Source organism: Alosa alosa, chromosome 4, assembly GCF_017589495.1.
Source record: "Alosa alosa isolate M-15738 ecotype Scorff River chromosome 4, AALO_Geno_1.1, whole genome shotgun sequence".
NCBI classification, from domain to species: Eukaryota; Metazoa; Chordata; class Actinopteri; order Clupeiformes; family Clupeidae; genus Alosa; species Alosa alosa.
Window position 1 is genome coordinate 8,569,071 of NC_063192.1, and position 18,101 is coordinate 8,587,171.

At 41.1% G+C, this 18,101-nt stretch overlaps 1 protein-coding gene across 2 annotated transcripts; it reads left to right on the forward strand.

Moving 5' to 3' along the window:
- Positions 1 to 488: 488 nt before the first annotated feature.
- On the forward strand, positions 489 to 17,949 carry si:ch73-181d5.4 (death-inducer obliterator 1). 2 transcript variants are annotated; one of them, XM_048240780.1, is made up of 16 exons: positions 489 to 571; positions 2,473 to 2,518; positions 2,657 to 3,513; positions 4,232 to 4,541; positions 4,743 to 4,982; positions 5,155 to 5,338; positions 10,846 to 11,278; positions 11,582 to 11,741; positions 11,922 to 12,038; positions 12,124 to 12,270; positions 12,370 to 12,502; positions 12,596 to 13,085; positions 13,220 to 13,373; positions 13,589 to 13,678; positions 13,765 to 13,960; positions 14,091 to 17,949. In XM_048240780.1, exons 3-16 carry the CDS (start codon positions 2,672 to 2,674, stop codon positions 17,336 to 17,338), a joined length of 6,744 nt encoding a protein of 2,247 aa, XP_048096737.1. In that variant the 5' UTR covers positions 489 to 571; positions 2,473 to 2,518; positions 2,657 to 2,671; the 3' UTR covers positions 17,339 to 17,949. The 2 variants fall into 2 exon arrangements, with proteins under 2 accessions (XP_048096737.1, XP_048096738.1); XM_048240781.1 differs by having other exon boundaries at positions 12,373 to 12,502.
- Positions 17,950 to 18,101: the final 152 nt, after the last annotated feature.

Consider the following 18,101-nt stretch of genomic DNA (forward strand, 5'->3'; position numbering starts at 1 on the left):
CAAACTGCATTTCGTTGGCTAATGGCACCTTACACCAAAAAAACTTTGACAAGATTTGGGAAAGATTCTTGAAAGATTGTAACCTAGTCTTTTAACTAATGCCCCATATTCAAGCTTTACTCAAAAGACTCCAATCTTTCAAGAATCTTTCCCCAAGCTTGTCAAAGTTGTTTGGTGTAAGGAGGCCATTACTTGAACTCTGCATAATGGCAATAAAGTTGAATCTAATCTAATTTAATCTAATTATATTGTAGACCTAACAATATCACCAGCAGTTTGTCAATGGGTCACCATGACAGACCATTTTATTTATGGGCTTTGTTTTAGCTTTGGCAATTGTATGTCAGTCAATGGCCAGATTCAGTGCAATCAAAATTCAACCCACTGGAAAAAGATTGAGATTTTGCCAGGGCAGCCTGCCTTCAGGAGTTCCTCCACGCCTTCCGTGTCGCTCCCGCGCAGTTTTCTGTAACCACGCCCACCTATTGGACAAAACAACATGGAAGGCTGATGATAAAGTAACTTAACGTAACTATCCGCATGCAGTAGAGAAACGTTTCAAAGAATAAAAGTAAGTCGACTTCAAATATATAACAACAAACAAGCAAACACACACTTTTCCCCACGTGGAGCACGTGAGTGCAATGCTTTGTATCTGACCACGAAACTGAAGTGTTTGGTGTGGACTGCCCCATTTGTTCTTAGCTAATTCAGGCTAAGTTAGCTAGCCGGGTAATGGCACTAATGTTATAATCCGAGATCATACTAATTTTTCATACTTTAATATTTTGTCGATTTCGTTGTTTAATTGTTATATTTTACACTCCCACAGCACAGTCATACATTTAAGTATCTAAACAGCTTAACGTGCACATAATGTCTGATTAGCTGTTAGCTGTTTGGGGAAGCTAACTCACTGGTCTCTGCTAGATGCTATGTGTTGTTCAGGCTATGTTAGCCAGCTAAATCGGATACCATCCTGAACATGCAAGTGCAGATCAGTAGTTTCTGTTGTCGATATGCTTTGGCTACTGTCTGCCTCGTGGTCTTAGTTTAATTAACACTTTAAGAATAATTCATGACGTTGGTTCCAAAAGCGGGTCGAAATGCCATAGTCTATAGATGCAGATACAGAAATAGGCCTCGCATAAGAGGCGAAAACCAGATTAATGTTCTGTTAATAAAACAACAGGTGATAAATAAAATATAAAGGATGTAAACTTTGAATCGATTTGCCCTGTAAGTTCTTTTACATTTTTGCCCACCTCTTGCATGCATGCACATGACATTCAAGTTCATAATACGAAGTTTGATTGCATTAAAACATGAGCTTGAGTATTTACGTATATCTTTGACCGTGTTATAGAAATGAAGCAAACCATGATCTTGATCAAATCAGGCTAGGTATGAATAAATCAACAAATGTCATAGTCTTGAATAATAGCTAAATTCCTCTGAGTTTATGGATTAGTAGATGGCTGTGGGTAATTTCAATTGTGTAGGCTTTCCTGTTGACGGTCTGAAATGGGAGAGTGAGAGAGAGATCTAGCATTCAAGCTTTATTTTTGCTTTCATTATTGTTTTAGTGTGTAGGTGACAAGTACCAGAATCAAGTAGTAAGGCAGTTTAATGACACTTTATATTGCTAGGGTTGTTCTGCATGCATGTTGCATTAATTATTGCTTGGTGGTGTTTGTGAAGAGCATAGCCTGTGTGTGCCATGGGAGAAATTGTGTAAGACTGATTGGGTCTGATCATTTGGTCAAGAATGCATTTCTGCTGTTTCATCTAATGCCTCTTATTAATATGAAATTATAGAATTCAAATAATCTCTAAAAATAACACAAACTTTGCTTAAAGGTGCTCTAAGCGATGCCACACGCTTTTTAGGCTAACATATTTTATGTCACTTACTGCAAACATCACCTAACCAAACGCTAGCAGTATGTGCCCTGAATATACTGTAAAAAACGGCGATCTCTGTGGACAGCCCAGGCTCCAAAAACGGAAACAAAAACAACCTGGGCAAACCTAGTCCATAAAAACATACCAAACTGTTCCAGCAAATCACGAGATGCGTGTTTAGGACAGTTTCAATTGCAAGGGAGCAGCGAGGGAGGAAGGGGGAAGAAAGTAGCGAGCTAGCTCTCTGTTTTGTTTGAAAGTCAACAGAAGTGACGTTACCCAGTATCACTTAGAACACTATTAACAAATCCACACCACCGGGATAAATCTTTGAAGTGCATTATCTCCTGTATTGCATTATGTTTGCAGATAGAGCCTTTTGCTGCAAATATTTATTTTTGCTGCAATTTTACTTTGGTCTAGGCTAAAGGGAATCACATTTTGTAAACATTGTTGTGTTGTTACCATGTTTTAACTTTGTGTGCAAAGAAGTTGTAAATGTCACTTATTTAATCACAGTTGCACGGCATTATCAGAATTTATTATCTCCTTGTTCTCTTCCCTCAGACAGAACTTGCTAGTTCTTACAATTCTAATGACAGCTGTGTAAAAGGTATGCATATAATTGCTCAAAACCTTTTTCATACATACAGTACGCACAAACATGCATTCACCTGATGTGTTGTTGTAAAGGAATTTACTGTAACTTTGTGGCAGCCTAGAATATGTGGATTTCTTTCTTTGTCTATAGCTTTCAGACTTGAACATGGAGGACGGTCAGGACGGGCCGAGTACAGAACGCACTAAGACCTGGGGTTTTCGGCGCACCACTATCGCCCGTCGGGAGTTCCTGGAAGAGGTTGGAGACCTTATGGAAGACTCCAAACCAGTGCCCTGTCGCCGTGGTGCTCGCCAGCCAAGGGGCAGGGGCAGGGGCCGGGCCAAGCAAGCCACTGAGACCACCCCAACACCGACGAGTAAGCGGGGCAGGGGGAGCAGGAAGAGTTCCCCTAATGCCTTTCTCGCGTCTGTCAGCGCTGAGACCACTACTGAGGCAAACAGTGAGGTTGCAGGCTTACATGCATCAGAAATGTGTGAAGCTGGGGCTGTAAAGACAGTGCCTACAGAGAACCACCCTTTGAGTGAGGGTACAACAGACAGTGAGGAGATAAGTCTGCATGAGTACGCAGAGAGGCTTAAAAGACGCAAGCTGCTGGAGGACAAAAAGACTGCTGCTAAGGCAGAAGCAGAAGCAAAATCCAAAGCAAATGGTGCAAAAATGATAGAGGTTATACAGATTGAGACGTCAACAGAGGAGGAGGAAGTAGCCATTAGACAAACAGGTAAGCCGTCAGCAAGGTCTTTGGTCAGTGCTGGATCGTTACACCCTGTCTGTGCAAACAACGAAGATGGTATGCTGGTCAAAAGGAGCCAGAAACCAGCCAGAGGTGTGCACAAATCTGCTTCCAAGTTTCCAGACACTGAGGATGAGGAGGGAGAGAGGAAGGAGAATGAAACGGAGGGACAAGGATCACCAGAAGAATGTGAGAGTGAGGACACTGACCCAGATGCTGTGTATTGCATCTGTCGACAGAAACATAACAAAAGGTATGTATGTACCTAACTTTTGAACCAATGATCTTCTGTGTTGGTTATGTATCAAGAATGTCACTCACTTCCAATAAAATTGTCTGCCTACCATTATGATCATGGGATGGAAAAAAAGAACAAACTCTAGCTCAACTAATATATGGTACTAACAATAGCAAAGGCTGCAGTGTTTTGTAGTGCCTTTATCATTACACTATGAAGAAAAGATGGACTGGGAAGAGAGGCTATGAAGCCACAACCTGTTGTTGTCACTCAGTAAGGGTGACAGTTAGAAAACCAAAATAGTTGAAGGGTAAGCACAAATCAGGGCCTGTTTTAGAAGGCCTTTAACCTTGGGTCAGAGTTCAGGAAAATAGAAAGGAGGCCTAAGTATTACCTGTTTTGGTTATAGGCTCTAGATTGGAGTAAGACATGGGTGGACAATCCAAATTCTAAAATAATTTCACAAGAACTCGTAAAGTTTACATATGGGATCTACTGTATATAGGCAGTGACGCAACAAGTCAGGGTTGTTGCTTCATGAACCAATTTTCAGTCCTGGATTGCAATAAAGCTACAAATCTTCAGTATTTCTCGCCTTGTCAAGTTGTTCTGAGTTTGAATCAGTTAATCAGGTTTTTCTATAACAGTTGGCAAAGTAACACTCTTAAATGTTTAGTCTCTGTATCCACTGTGATCCTTTTGCCTCATTCATGAACTCATGGTGTGCGTTTAGGTTTATGATCTGCTGTGATCGCTGTGAAGAGTGGTTTCATGGTGACTGTGTCGGCATCTCGGAGAAGCGTGGGCGGCTCATGGAGATGAACAGGGAGGACTACATCTGCCCAAACTGTAGCCCCTGCGCAAGTCCTGTACCTGTCCAGACAGTGCAGACTGCCCTCTCTGCTACTGGGATGAGTTCTTCCTCTGAGAGTCTCATGTCATCTGCTTGTGAAGATAGACCCAGTGAAGATAAAGGCATCAAAGGAAAAATTAGAAAAGCTAGCAGCGAAGGAACAAAGAAGAAAATTAAATTATTCCATCCGGTAAAACTGTTACTATTCTCTTGGTGTTTCTTTTACAAATGTCACCTGCTAGAGGTAAATGTGGGTAGTGAAAAGGGGAAACAAAATTGTTATGTCTTTCCTCAGTATCATGTTATGTTCTTAAAAACAGTGGTTGGAAATCATTTTTGAATGAATGTTTTTTCCATGGGTTAGATAATAACTAGGTAAGTTTCCTAACAGGGAGTGACGAGTGCTGTTGTGGAGGAGGAACAGGTTCTCCCAAAATGCATTGGGCCAGGCTGTATTAAGAGTGCTCTACCTGACTCTGTGTACTGCGGCCATGAATGCATCCTCCGACATGCTGCGGTAACCATGAAGTCTCTTTCTGAGCAAAAAACACCCAAGCTGGAGCCTCTACCACCACAGGCTCACCCCACACCAAAAGCACTCAGTAAACCAACCATTCTCTCAGCACTGAAGGTAATCTATAGTCCTGTTGTTTAGGGTGACTGGGGTTACATCTTGTTTGTTAATTTTAGGAATATGATTAGCTTGTAGGTAGTTGCTTTTCTGAACCACTCTTTCAGTTATGACATGAAATGGACCACACGTTGTGGCTTTTGTGTTGATGACTGTCCATGCTTGCCTCCAGGCGCAGATGAAGCCTCTTCTCGGGAAGGTGGCCAGGAAGAGGTCATCTGGAGGACAGCAAAGAGAGGTGGAGGATCATGGTGCAGTTAAGGAGAAAGAGGCTGCTGTGCTGCCCAGCACCCAAACTGAGGCAGTGAGGGCACAGCAGGCTTCTACCATAGACTCGTCAGTTTTTTACAAGTCCAGTACGTATCGCCAAATGGTTCCCAAACCACACACTTACAGATGCTTTCTGTCCGAATCACTTACATTTTATTTGACAGCTCTTAACTACATTTGTTTGATTTCATATAACAAATTCATTAAGTAGACACACAGCACTTAGAATTTACAACAAAGGTAAATGGCCTTCACATCTCTGGCAAGTAAGGTCATATATGAAAATACGCATCCACCTAACAAAACACTGCATATAACCGAAGACAAAAACAGGTAAGTACTCCTCTGGCAGGCTACCTATTATACATTTTAACTCCTCAGGTAAGTATTTATTAAAGCTTGATAACGGACTGTCTTGTCAAGTACTCAGATACACAAACCACCAGCGTTGGCTTTGTGGCAATAAAATTATGTACATTTTGAATATGAAAAGGTCATCTATCCTCTGTTTGAAGCAGTGGATTGAGGGCATCTTTTATTTCTGTCATGCAGATTTTTACTAATATGAATGTGCATGATCAAATATGGCACATCATCATGGCTTTGAACTTTTGGTAAAAGGACACATTTGCCTCATATTTATAAGGTTTGTTTGCTTGCAAATGTGATACACGTTTATCTTTCAAAATTCATAACAATAGGAGTTAAGAGTTACAAGTTCAGAATTCATGCCAATAAGTGATTATGAGTTAGTTCAACAACTGGCAAAATAGGAGCTGGCAAAACCCCTACAATATCAGTTCTGCATAGGCTAGCTATCTTCACACTCACACTTCCAAAGTGACAGCCATCTCTGTCAACCAGTTATTTTGTGCATTACACGTTAATGGGATGATATCCTAATGGGACAAATTTAGACTTAAGTGTCTTCTGACAGAATTTTACTGGATTCTGTAAAAACTGCAACATCAAAAGTTGCAATGAATGCCATCAATAATTATATGATTGGTTTGTTGACTTGCTCTCACAGATATACTGTATTGTGCCATGTAATCGACATGACTGTATCCCATAAGTGCATAGTCAATTCATATGACAATATGAAATTAATAATAAAATATTAGTAGATAAAATTACAAAAATGCAACTACTTAATGCAGTTCCAAAATAACATTGAACTCTGACAATGTAACTAGCACATGCACAAATTCTGGGTTCAATGTCAAAGTCTCACTAACTAACATGGAAAATGCAAAGTGGTAAGTCATTCCAAAACAAATGTCTGTAAAAACAGTACTTTAAGTCTGGCTATTCCACACTGAAGAAAGCTTAACCTGTGGTGCCTTAGGTGATAAAGTTCTTTGCCGTCAGCTCGTCTTTTATTTCGACACATGTACACCCTCTTGTGCATCAGCCCTTGCATGATTTCTTCAACTGACAGTACTGTTCAGACAGAAGTCAGGAAAATTTCAGAATCTGGAATCCTTTTGAAATGCTGACATTTAGAAGCTCATGGTAGAATAATTTCTATGTGATGTAACACTTTTGAAATTAGTCCACCACTATCATCTGTCTAGTATTTTATACATCAGCTGTGTGTCATATAGTGATATACCACTGCCTCATTAGATACCATAGAGTAGGAATGTAAAAGAAATGTGGTCTTGAAACTTTAGGAACCTTTTACTAATGATGTTTTGGCACTTCGGACAATGTAGCAGCTCAGTGCTATAATGCTCAATATTGAGCACAGTCAATACATCGGCATACCCATCACCAGAATCTAAGACTCGACTTTAGATATCAAAATAGGTCACATCTGATGAGGTGTGTGTGTTTTGTTTGTTTGTTTGTTTGTTTTGGGGGTCCTGGGTGCAGAAAACTAAGAAGTAGACTCCCAACACTACCTCTGATTGGGTCTGACCCCAATCCTGGCTTACACCAAACCGATTCTCAATTGATAAGGTCTGGACACTCTGAAACTGAAATTGCACATTATGCTCATACTGTATACCTAAGTGGTGCCAACTGTCCTGTCCTATAAAGCCAGCCCCATTTTTAGCCTTTATCTGAAAAGATAGTGTAGAAATGTCAGGAAATGAGAGGGTTGGGGAATGAGTTTGGTAAATGACCTCGGGCTCAAACCTGGGTCCCTGTGCGTACTGATCGTGGTAGAGATGCCGACTCTACCCCTGTGCTACGACTCCCCTATTCTCACCTTTTTTTACCTTTTACCTGTTTGCATCCCTGGTTAGGTTTTTAAGGTAACTGGCATCAAGTCTGCAGCTATCAGTATTTCTTTCCCTAGTTTTCCTTGCACACAATTTTGTCTGTACACTATAGAATGGTGTGTAATTCAATACCACACTGTCCCATGTGTGTCTCGGCTGTAACACAACTTTGGTCCGCATCTGATCATCTTTCAAGTTTGTTTTGCACTGAAACCTCAGTTTTCCCACACTGGACTACTGGACTTCATGCAGTTTGCCTCAAAGTTGATTCTCTTCCCCCAGTTGCATTGTGGATCTACACAAAATATCCTCATGATTTGATATAAATAGAATTTTGAGGGGAAATAACTGCAAAAAAGTTGTAAAATGTAGGTAGTTTCACAAGAGCACATAGCAGTTGTGATCACACATTTCACAACAAACAGAGTGGGAAAAAAGTTTTTGTGGGGGGTAAATCAATCTGTTTTTGTATGGATGAACAGCAAAGCAGAAAAAGACAAACCCTTATCTGTGTCAGACATGGCAAGCAGTAATTGTGACTGACATGTGGAGGTACACTTACCTGACAACAGCTGACCGTGAAGAGAGGAATTTGCTGTCAATGAGGATGAAAATCCATTTCACCTTGCCCCTTATTTACATTATCCACACACCACTATTGTCAATAGGCTATTTCAAAAACAAATCACTGACTAGCACTGACACGGAGTTGGATCGACTTCCGCTACATGGACATCATGTTTGGAAACCCAGTCGAGGCCTGGAACATTGCCTGATACAAAAGAGCTAACCTGTTGGACCCTTATGAAAAGAAAAGAAAAGGAATGCTCTCAAGAATTACATACATATGCCCATAAAGAAAATGGAGAAGCAAAATTGACTTAAAAGGGTTAGGGTTAGTTGTAGGTGTCAAGTATCAGGTTGACTGATACCATAAAGTGGAAGTGCTCACAAAACCCCCACAGGATCAAACAAGTGAGTGACTATGCACACAACAGAATTTCCCTGGAATGCACACAGTCATTGTCAGTGGATCCTGGCCTGCACATGTGGAATGTCACCAGATGTCAGTGTGTCTCATGAAGACACCTTGGAAAGTGATTTCTTCAGAAAGATGAGATGGTTTCCAAACAACTCATGCCAGAGAGAGAGCTTGTGCTTAGAATTCCATACACATGCCCCCCCCCCTCCACACACACACACACACAAACAAGATGTATGTGTACACACACTCACTTTGAGGAACTTTTTTGTGTTTTGTTAAACCAACATGCACCAGCACTGGTGTTACATTCATTGTTTTAATTACTTCTCCACAACTGCGGGAATGCCACTTCACAGATACAATTAAAGGGCCGCACAGAATTATTATTCGTGATTGCCACCTAGTGTCCAATGCTGGAACAACCAATTTTAGGAATGTGGAAATTTATAACATTTGCCAGCCAGGCTTATGTTCACTAATGGGTAAAGCACATATCAAATAGGTCATTTTTAGGTTACCTTTTTGCTGCCTTTTTTGCCTCTGACCCAAAAAGCTCATATTTGAAACAAAATATCAAACTTTTTGCTCTGCATGTTATAGTCAGCAAATTCAGATGTGATCCCCATGTAAAACTTAACACATTTGTTGAATTATGTTAGTTTTTTTTTTTTTTTTTTTTTCATTTTGAAGATAGTCAGCAATATCATAGTTTACTTGTCATCACATTTTTGTATTGATTTTTACAGAAGTACTACCAAGCAAACATGCTTAATCCACATAGACGTCTACACGGCGGTTATTTTCTTATTTTGAAATCTCATGACACTTGGAGAAGTCCAAGGGTTGGTGAAAAGTAGACAGACAAGAATCACTGTATCTTTGTAAATACTGTGGCATGCCAGAATACCTGAATACCTTTGGGATTTAAATAGCTTTGCTCCCTGTTTCTATAGTCTGGTAACAGGCACTGGATCAACAAAATGTCACTATATAGCCATAACTAACATATTCAGAGACCTACCCACAAATCCCTTTCTGAGATGCATATCAAATGGTGACAGCAAACTATACACTTCTGTGCATTCATAATTTGTACTGTCTAATCTTCAGTATTTCTTTTCACTCTTGAACGCATCTATCCGTCTCTTGAATCAGCAAAATCTGGTGACAACACTTTACTGCGTATTTGGCCATATGATTTCATATAGGGGCTGCATAGTTAGATCAGTGAGAGCAGGGATGGATTACTGCACAGGCCCAAGGGGTCAGGGGGCCCTGAAGCCCAAGCCTTTGCATGGAGTCATTGCCTCAATATCAACAAATCAGGATGTAGGCTATGAATCTAATTGAATTAAAGTATTGGCCATCCCCAAAATCCACCAGAATACAGGAAATCACATCATACAAATTAAAAAAAATTCTGCACATTTCGTTTGTTAATATGAGTGCTGCTCCTTAAAATTAAGAAATTAACTGTGAAGGCAGAGGTCGTCTAGTAGCGAGCTAGCGCTCGGTTTTGTTTGAACGTCAACAGAAGTGACGTTACCCCGCCATCGCTGATACAACCTTTAAGCTTTTAGTGAATACTTTTGGAAGTATCGGTCTTGTAACAGGGTTTAAATGCAGTTGTTTACTCAATTTGAGAAAATATACAAGTCCATGTTCAATACTAAGCCCGTCGGGGTAGTCACTGCTTGAGTACAAAGCCGCATCAACCTGCCCCATTTTTAGCCTTATTTTCTCCCATTTTTTCATGAGCTGAAGCAAAATGTCAGCTTTCATATGCATACAAAAGGCTTATTTCTCAGTATTTTACATAAATGTCTTCAAATCTGTATTTGTCAGTGCTTCACCTTGACATAATCCATCCACCCAACGTGTGTGACATCAAAAGATGCTGATGAAAAATCATGTGATTATTACACAGAAGTGCCTTGGCCCGGTCATGTGCAGTTTTATGACACAATGCAATGCCACAGATGTCACACGTTTGGGGGGTGGGGGGCATGTAATTAGCATGCTGACTGCAGGAATGTCCACCTGGGCTGCTAGCTGTGAACAGAATGTAAAGGTGAAGTGCTTACTAATACGGATCTTCGGAAATGTAAGTGAAATAAGCCTTTTGGGTGTATGGAAGAAGTCCTTAATTGTTTATTTCAACTCATGAAAAATGGGAGCAGAAAATAATGTGTTGCCTTAATATTTCTGTTGAGCAACATGTTTGGACAGGTACTTCTGATACAAAATTTAACTTTTTCCAATTGATTTTTTATTCATTAATGAATGCATTAATTACTTTTAAATATCACAAAGCAGTAAATCTGAATTTGGTGTTTTGTGGTGCCATGAGGTTTCCTTTTATTTTGTTTTCCAACAGATAAAAAAACAGCTCAGAATGTAGACAGTAAAACAGAAAGAGATGACCTTGGGAGATCCAAATCACCCTCAGAGGTGACGGTCAAACCAGGACACACCGCATCTCCACCTGCAAACCGGACCATACAGGCAGATTTCAATCTGCTGCCTCTGAATTCCAAACCAACAGTACAGTTGGCTTCAGACTCTGACTTGACCACGTCCAGACAACAACCTACGGCTGCACATAGCATCAGCAAGTCTCTACTGCCCAAAAAATCACCTGAACAGTCACCTCCCTCCACATCCTCCTCCCCTACATCTGTCCCAGTCACAGCCTCCGGGTCTCAGCAGGGACCTCAGGTCCCCCAAATGCCGTCAGAGCAAAAGTTGAAGCCTAACATCCAGATCAGGCTAAATATCCGCCGCTCCCTCACTGAGATTCTCTGGAAAAGGTAAGAGAACTCTGAAAACATATAAGATGCCCTATACTTCACCTACCTATCTTTCAATGTTCCCATGACTCCTTAACATGGAAATAAAAAAAACAATAACATCAGAGAAGAAATGTTGCCAACACATTCATACCGTTACAAATGCATATACACTAGACAAGGTAATTTAAAGTTTGGAAAGTGCTTCATAGTTACTGAATGCATTTGATTCCATGACCCGGTTTGTTAATCAAACCCAATGAACATTGCAGCAGTCATTAGAATCGTGTTACAATTTAACCTCCTTTATATTACTTTTATCAGGGTAAATGACAGTGATGATTTAGCATTGTCAGAAAGTGAAGTTGGGAATTTGGCCGTGAACATTGAGAAGGCGATATACAACATGTACCTTTCAACTGATGGTAAATACAAGAACAAGTACAGGTTGATCATGTTCAACCTGAAAGATCCCAAAAATAAGGTCAGTTTAGTACTGCTTTTGTTTATATTTTGTTTATGCTAGTGAACTGTGTTGTGTTATGTATGTAACTGGACCATAACAGGGAATGTAATATTTCAAAACGTATATTGTAGAATTCTAATGGTTGTTTAGGTGTAGACAAAGCGTTTCATTATCACTGATATTTATTTTCATTTTCAGGTGCTGTTCTATCAGGTGATCAAAGGAGAAATCTCACCATCAAAGCTAACCAGACTAAGTCAAGATGAGTTACAGGCCAGGGAACCATCATCTCCAAACGTCAGTGTACCGCCTGAGGTAAATTGCCATCCTTAGAGGAAAAAGTTTGTTTGGCTAGTGATGGCCTTGCCTTTGATTGCAATCTCTCACCATTTATTGCTAGGCTCACCAGAGCAGTCCTGAGATGAGGCAGATAAAGCAAGATGTGAAAGAGGAGTCGCCCCCTAGTGGTGTAACAGAGAAAACCACACAATTGTCTTCTGTAGCAGCATGCAAGTCAGAGGACTCACCACCGCCCTCCACACCCTCTGTGAGTGTATCTCTCTCTCTCTTTCTCTCTTATTCCTACTCTTTTGATCCAGTTACACTGTAAACACTGTGTTGTATGTTTTCTGTTTGTTTTTAACAGCAGTATCATGGAATCAAGCTAAATCAACCAACCAAAATGCCGTCAGTTCCAGACTTCATCAGCAGTATGCTGAAGGATACAACATCAGAGCACAAAACCCATCTCTTTGATCTGAAGTGCAGGATATGCACAGGTAAGAAAATTACCCAAAAATCAAGAATACTCTAAATGTTGCTGATTTTACAAACAACACACCTCTTCCATGTTTTTTATTGGCCATGTATAGGTCAGATATCAGCTGATGATATTGATGAGCCTGGAGCTAAGAGGCTGAAGAAATCTGAACCAGAGGAGAAGCAGGAGACATCACACAAGGAGAGGCCTCCTAAGATGAGCCGTGGCACAGAGAGAAGGACAGCACCCATCGTGCCACGTGTCAAATCGCCAGTTATGGAATCTCCAGCGTCCCCTGTGCCAGAGGACATTCCAGACGCTGGGGAGGAGTCGTCAGACTTCACCCCCATTGTTATACCTGAGGTGTCCATTGTGTCCATCACCAGACAGGATCCGCGCACTGCTGGATTCCGTCCTGCTGTTAAACCCAGCGTACACCAACCACCAATCGCTCCATCCCCACCCACCACACCTGTAATCAGTGCGCCCAAACCAGTCAAACCACCACTTCCTCCACCGCCACCTGTTGTCCCGAAATCTATCCTGATGAAACCCACTGGATCATCTGTCAGATTGTACTCTACATCCCGGACACCCACAAGGTGTTTGCTCTCACACTGTCTTCATAACAAAAAAAATCTAAAAGTGTATAATTGCCAATTTACTTTATGGTCCCTTTTACTCTGTATACTTGCAAACAATGTTTGTGATCTTCCTTGTTTACGTTTTTAATCAGCGCGGTGTCTTCTCAACCTCCTCCGGACAAGGACACACGTCATTTTCTACTAAAGCAGGAGACTATATGGAAAGGATTTCTGAACATGCAAACAGTTGCTAAATTTGTCACAAAGGGTTACCTGGTTTCAGGATCCTCAAAATACCTGAATGAGGTTAGGCCACAATTCATTATTTAATTTGTTGATTTCGTTCATTTGAAGGTTTCTCTTTTTCTCACATAGAAAATTCAACATACTGATATGGATAAATTGAAATTGATTAATACAATTTAGATTAATGAGATTACACAATATAGTTGTTACATTTTAATGTCAGTATGTGTCTCTGTAGAAAGTATACATTATCAACAAAATGTCATGTCATTTAGGACATACCTGACACTATTCACATCGGGGGTCGGATATTGCCTCAAACAGTGTGGGAGTATGTGGAGAGAGTAAAGGCATCTCCCTCTAAAGTAAGTGCACCAATTTTTGCTCTCTAGCTGTTTTCATCAACACTTTCTGAACACTGTTGTAATACATTCTCTTCCCTTAATTTCAGGATTTGTGTTTGATCCGTTTCCAACCAGCGACGGATGAGGAGGAAGTGGCATATGTGTCTCTTTTTTCGTATTTCAACAGTCGCAGGCGTTTTGGTGTGGTTTCCAACCACTGCACGTACATCAAGGACTTCTACCTCATTCCTCTTGGAGCTCATGAATCTGTCCCCTCACTACTTCTGCCACTTGAGGGACCAGGTAGATACTGAATTTGATCATCTCCCAATTTAGGCTTTTAACCTTGTTATTGGATTTCACTGTAATTGACAGAAGCTGTATTTAGTAACGAGCACATTTTTAAATTGCTGTTTCATTTTGTCTTTCACAGGTTTTGAGCAGAAGCGTCCAAATCTGCTGCTTGGCCTGGCTGTATGTCAGAAACCAAAGCCACCTGAGGCTTTGAAAGAAGAGGCTAATGAAACGAGAGTTAAAACACTGATTGCTTCAGAATCGTCTGATGGTGGTTTTCCTACTGCAAAATCAGCCATCCCTAGTGCGAAACCGAATGACTGGCAACCCTATGATCCGGAGATCCCAATTAGCACAACGCCCCCTGGATCTCCAGACTCCTCCTCCTCAGGTTCTGTGTCATCTCCGTCTGATTTAGCCCATACTGTCCTGTCCATCATTAAAGCACCTACTGCTGCCAGCTCTAAACCAATAAGTAACTCAGATCCCTCTGTATCAGCTGACAAAAATCCCCTGCAAACCATTCTTAAAACTTTGTTTGGAAGGAAGGAGGAACCTTCTGCCAATGTAATGGCCTCACCTAAACAAAGCTCCTCAGTTGACATCAAATCCCCAGCCCCAAATACTGCAGAGGTTGATCTGATTGTTCAAAAGTATGGACATATTTCCACAGATAGACCAATAGAGAATATTGAGATAAGCAAAGATGATGATAGACCATATGATCCAGAAGAAGAGTATGAGCCAGAAGTTGAGTATGATCCAGAAGTTGAGTATGGGATGTTAAATCAGACCAGCACAATCCCAATGATGAAGAAGATAGATAATGATGATGATCGACCTTATGACCCAGAGGAGTATGATCCAGCAATGGGTTATGATAACCCCATAAGTCCAGTCAAAACATTTGAAAATAAAACTGTTGCACAGCAGCCCACAATCGAGGATGATGTTGCCTATGACCCAGAGGACAGCACTTTCTTTGAAGAGATGCAAGCTGACCTTGCTGGAAATTCAGTTGGAGCCAGTGGCACAGTAGTATCTGAACAGCAGAGAATGCTGCTGGAATTGAACAAGCAGATTGAGGAGCAAAAACGTCAGCTTGAGGAACAAGAAGAAGAATTGTCTCGGCAAAGAGCAGCAGCAGGGATGTCAATGGCTCACTTTTCTGTCTCAGATGCTTTACTTTCTCCTCCTAGAACTTCCTATCTGGCAAACTGTGATTTGTTACAACTTGCAGAAAAGCAGACCATAGATACTGTTGATAGGCCAGTTATTAATCAGAGGAGGGACCCACGGCAGAAAAGAGAATCTAGGTGTGTAGATAATAAGCCAGTGGAGAGTGAGCATGGTAGCAAAAATACCCCTTTAGGATCATCAAAGTCAGAAGCCATTCAACCAGAGAAGCACCCATTAACGACTGATATACAGACAGCTAAACAAGGGACTCCAGTATCTACTGAGAACAAAACAAGCACAGAGAAAACAAAAACAAAAATGTCATCTACTGAGAAAGTAGATGAAATAGTTGGCAAACGTGGCAAACGTGGTGTTAAAGAGTTTACAAAGACAGATACACATACAAAAGCAAATAGTCTCAAAACAGAGACACGAGCGCAATCTGGTGATGCTCCTCGTCATTCACATAGGTCTGGCTGTAAATCACGCCGAAAATCCCCAAGAGATAGTAAAGATGTGTCACCAAGGAAAAGGCAACGTTCAAGTGATAGTCATGAAGTCAAGCCCTCCCAACCATCACCAGTCAGTATCAAACAAAGTGAAAATGACAAGCATCATGACCGAGAACAGTTTGAGCACAGAGGTTCGAACATTTCATTGAGTAAACAAACAAGTAGAGGGCAACCGAGATGGGAAGGACGAAGAGAATTTGGGACAATTTCAGACGTGGCACAAAGAGGTGCCAGCTTTTCTGCCCCAGAGGATAAGTTCAAGGAACGAGGTTCCGGTCAAAACACAAGACCAAGAGGACCCCCTTCAAGACAGTTCAGTGACCCCGATTGTCAATCACAGCACACTTTCGATAGACCATTTCACTCAAACCAGTATGATGGTCCTCATCCACCAATGTATCACCCAGGACCAAGAGGACCATTTGGACAACCCCCTCAAGGACTGTTTGAAAACAGAGGCCCCAGACCTCCAGGATCTGGACCACCAGGGCCTCCTATCAGGCAGTTTAATGTCAGCCATGGTCCCAGGATGCTGAATGTTGATGCTCCATGGAGATCAAACAATAACAGTGACTTTAATGATTGTCACTCTTTTCATGATGATGACAAACCTGCTCCCCCACACATGTTCAGAGAAAATCATGGAGACTTTTCTTTCGGTGGTGCCCCCACTGAGCAACCTGAAATGCATAGGGGCGGAGATTTAGAATGGGACAAGCAGAGAACACATTTTACTCCAAACAGATTTGACCAGCAGCCTCGACGTAATACTCCAGAAAGGGTTGGGCCAGGGTTTTGCGGATCAGGCCCTAGTGACAACTACAGAAACAGAGAAATTATCAAGAATAGGAGTGCTTCTTTCCCTGGTCCCCCAGATATGTCTTTAGATCCAAGAGCACCTTTGCATCGTTTTCCAAAATCAGGTTCACCTCAACACGAACAAACCTTCGAAGAGCAAAGTCCTCATCATTTTGATCACCACAGCCCAAGAGACTGCCCCCCGTTTCCCAGACCAAGAGATCCCGCTTCAGGGCCATTTTTAGGGAATAAAGGCCAACCAAGCTTGTGCTCGGACAAGCCAGATCATCAGTCTAATGCACTGCCTCGACGACACTCTGGCCCTTTGCTACCGACCCCTCCAGGGGGTCCCACCGGACCATTTAATCCCACAATGCAACATCCTCCTCAAAGCCTAGAAAACCCTTGGCCACCACAAAACCCACCTGGAAGAACAGGTTTTGACAGAGAGACTTCTGGATCAGATAATGCAAAAAATCCCAGAGAGAATAAGGACCCCTCACCCTACCACTCACATGAAAACGCCAGAGATCGGTCAGAAGAGAGGAGGATGTCTGATGGCAGCTTGCCTAGACAGAGAGACAGGAGGCTGTGGCCTAGGGAGCAAGCCTGGAAAAGGTCTCTCTCTAGAGGGAGAGGGGTTGATAAGGGTAAAGGAGGAGAGTCAGGAGAGAGTGATGGTGAAACAAGGAGGCTAAAGGGTGGACAAGATCGAGATTACGCCAAGAGAGCGAGAATAAGAAACAGGCACCAGGACCGCGAAAGAGATTCTCACAGTAGTAGTCAAGAGGACAGGAACCAATCTTGTCATGAGAGAACAGGAAGGAGAGGACAAAACGATGGGGGGTTTAAAGGCTTTGGTAGAAAAGGGAGCAGAGGTAGAGAAAGAAATAGATAAAGATCTTGAGTTACAAAGACAGATCATGGGAGAAGCCAAGATATAACAAGAGCATTGTAGAAGTTAATGCTGTTTTGTCATACATTTAAATATCAGTTGATACCTCTTGAGTTCTTCACCTCTTGTGTACTCATTTTATAACATTGATTCTTTAAAGATGCCTGTTTTGTGTCAGACAAGTTGCAATAATAATGCATTTGTGAAAAGAATTTAGCAGCACCAAACTATTGTGCAGTGAACAATATGCAAGATTAAAAATTAAACTGTTGCATACAGAATCAATGTACCTTTTATGTTGACCATTTATGTGTAATTTGCAGACTACTTTTGTTCTGTTATTCATCTTTATAGTCAATTTTCAAACTAAGAAAAAGTACATGTTTTATTTGTACTTTCTATGAGGAAGTGTTATAAACCATACTGGTTTAATTTGGTTTGTTTAAAAGTGTTTTGTCTATTGGATATACTGTAGTTCATGTGGTTCATGAAAATAGTTTTATAGGGAGCCAAAACATTACTAGCTTTGAACATTATGCTTTACTTTGTGTCCTCTGTAGAAATCAGAGAACTCATTGCTGAAAAATAAAACATTTAATAAATGATTAATGGTCTTTCTTCACTGTCTTCTTATCTAGGCCCTTATTATTCAGCATGCACTTACCTGAAGATGAAAACAAAACAATTATTTCTGACTGAAATTACACAATTAATATTAATTTGCCTGATTACATGGTGTACATCTGTTTTCTTGTATTATTTTCCA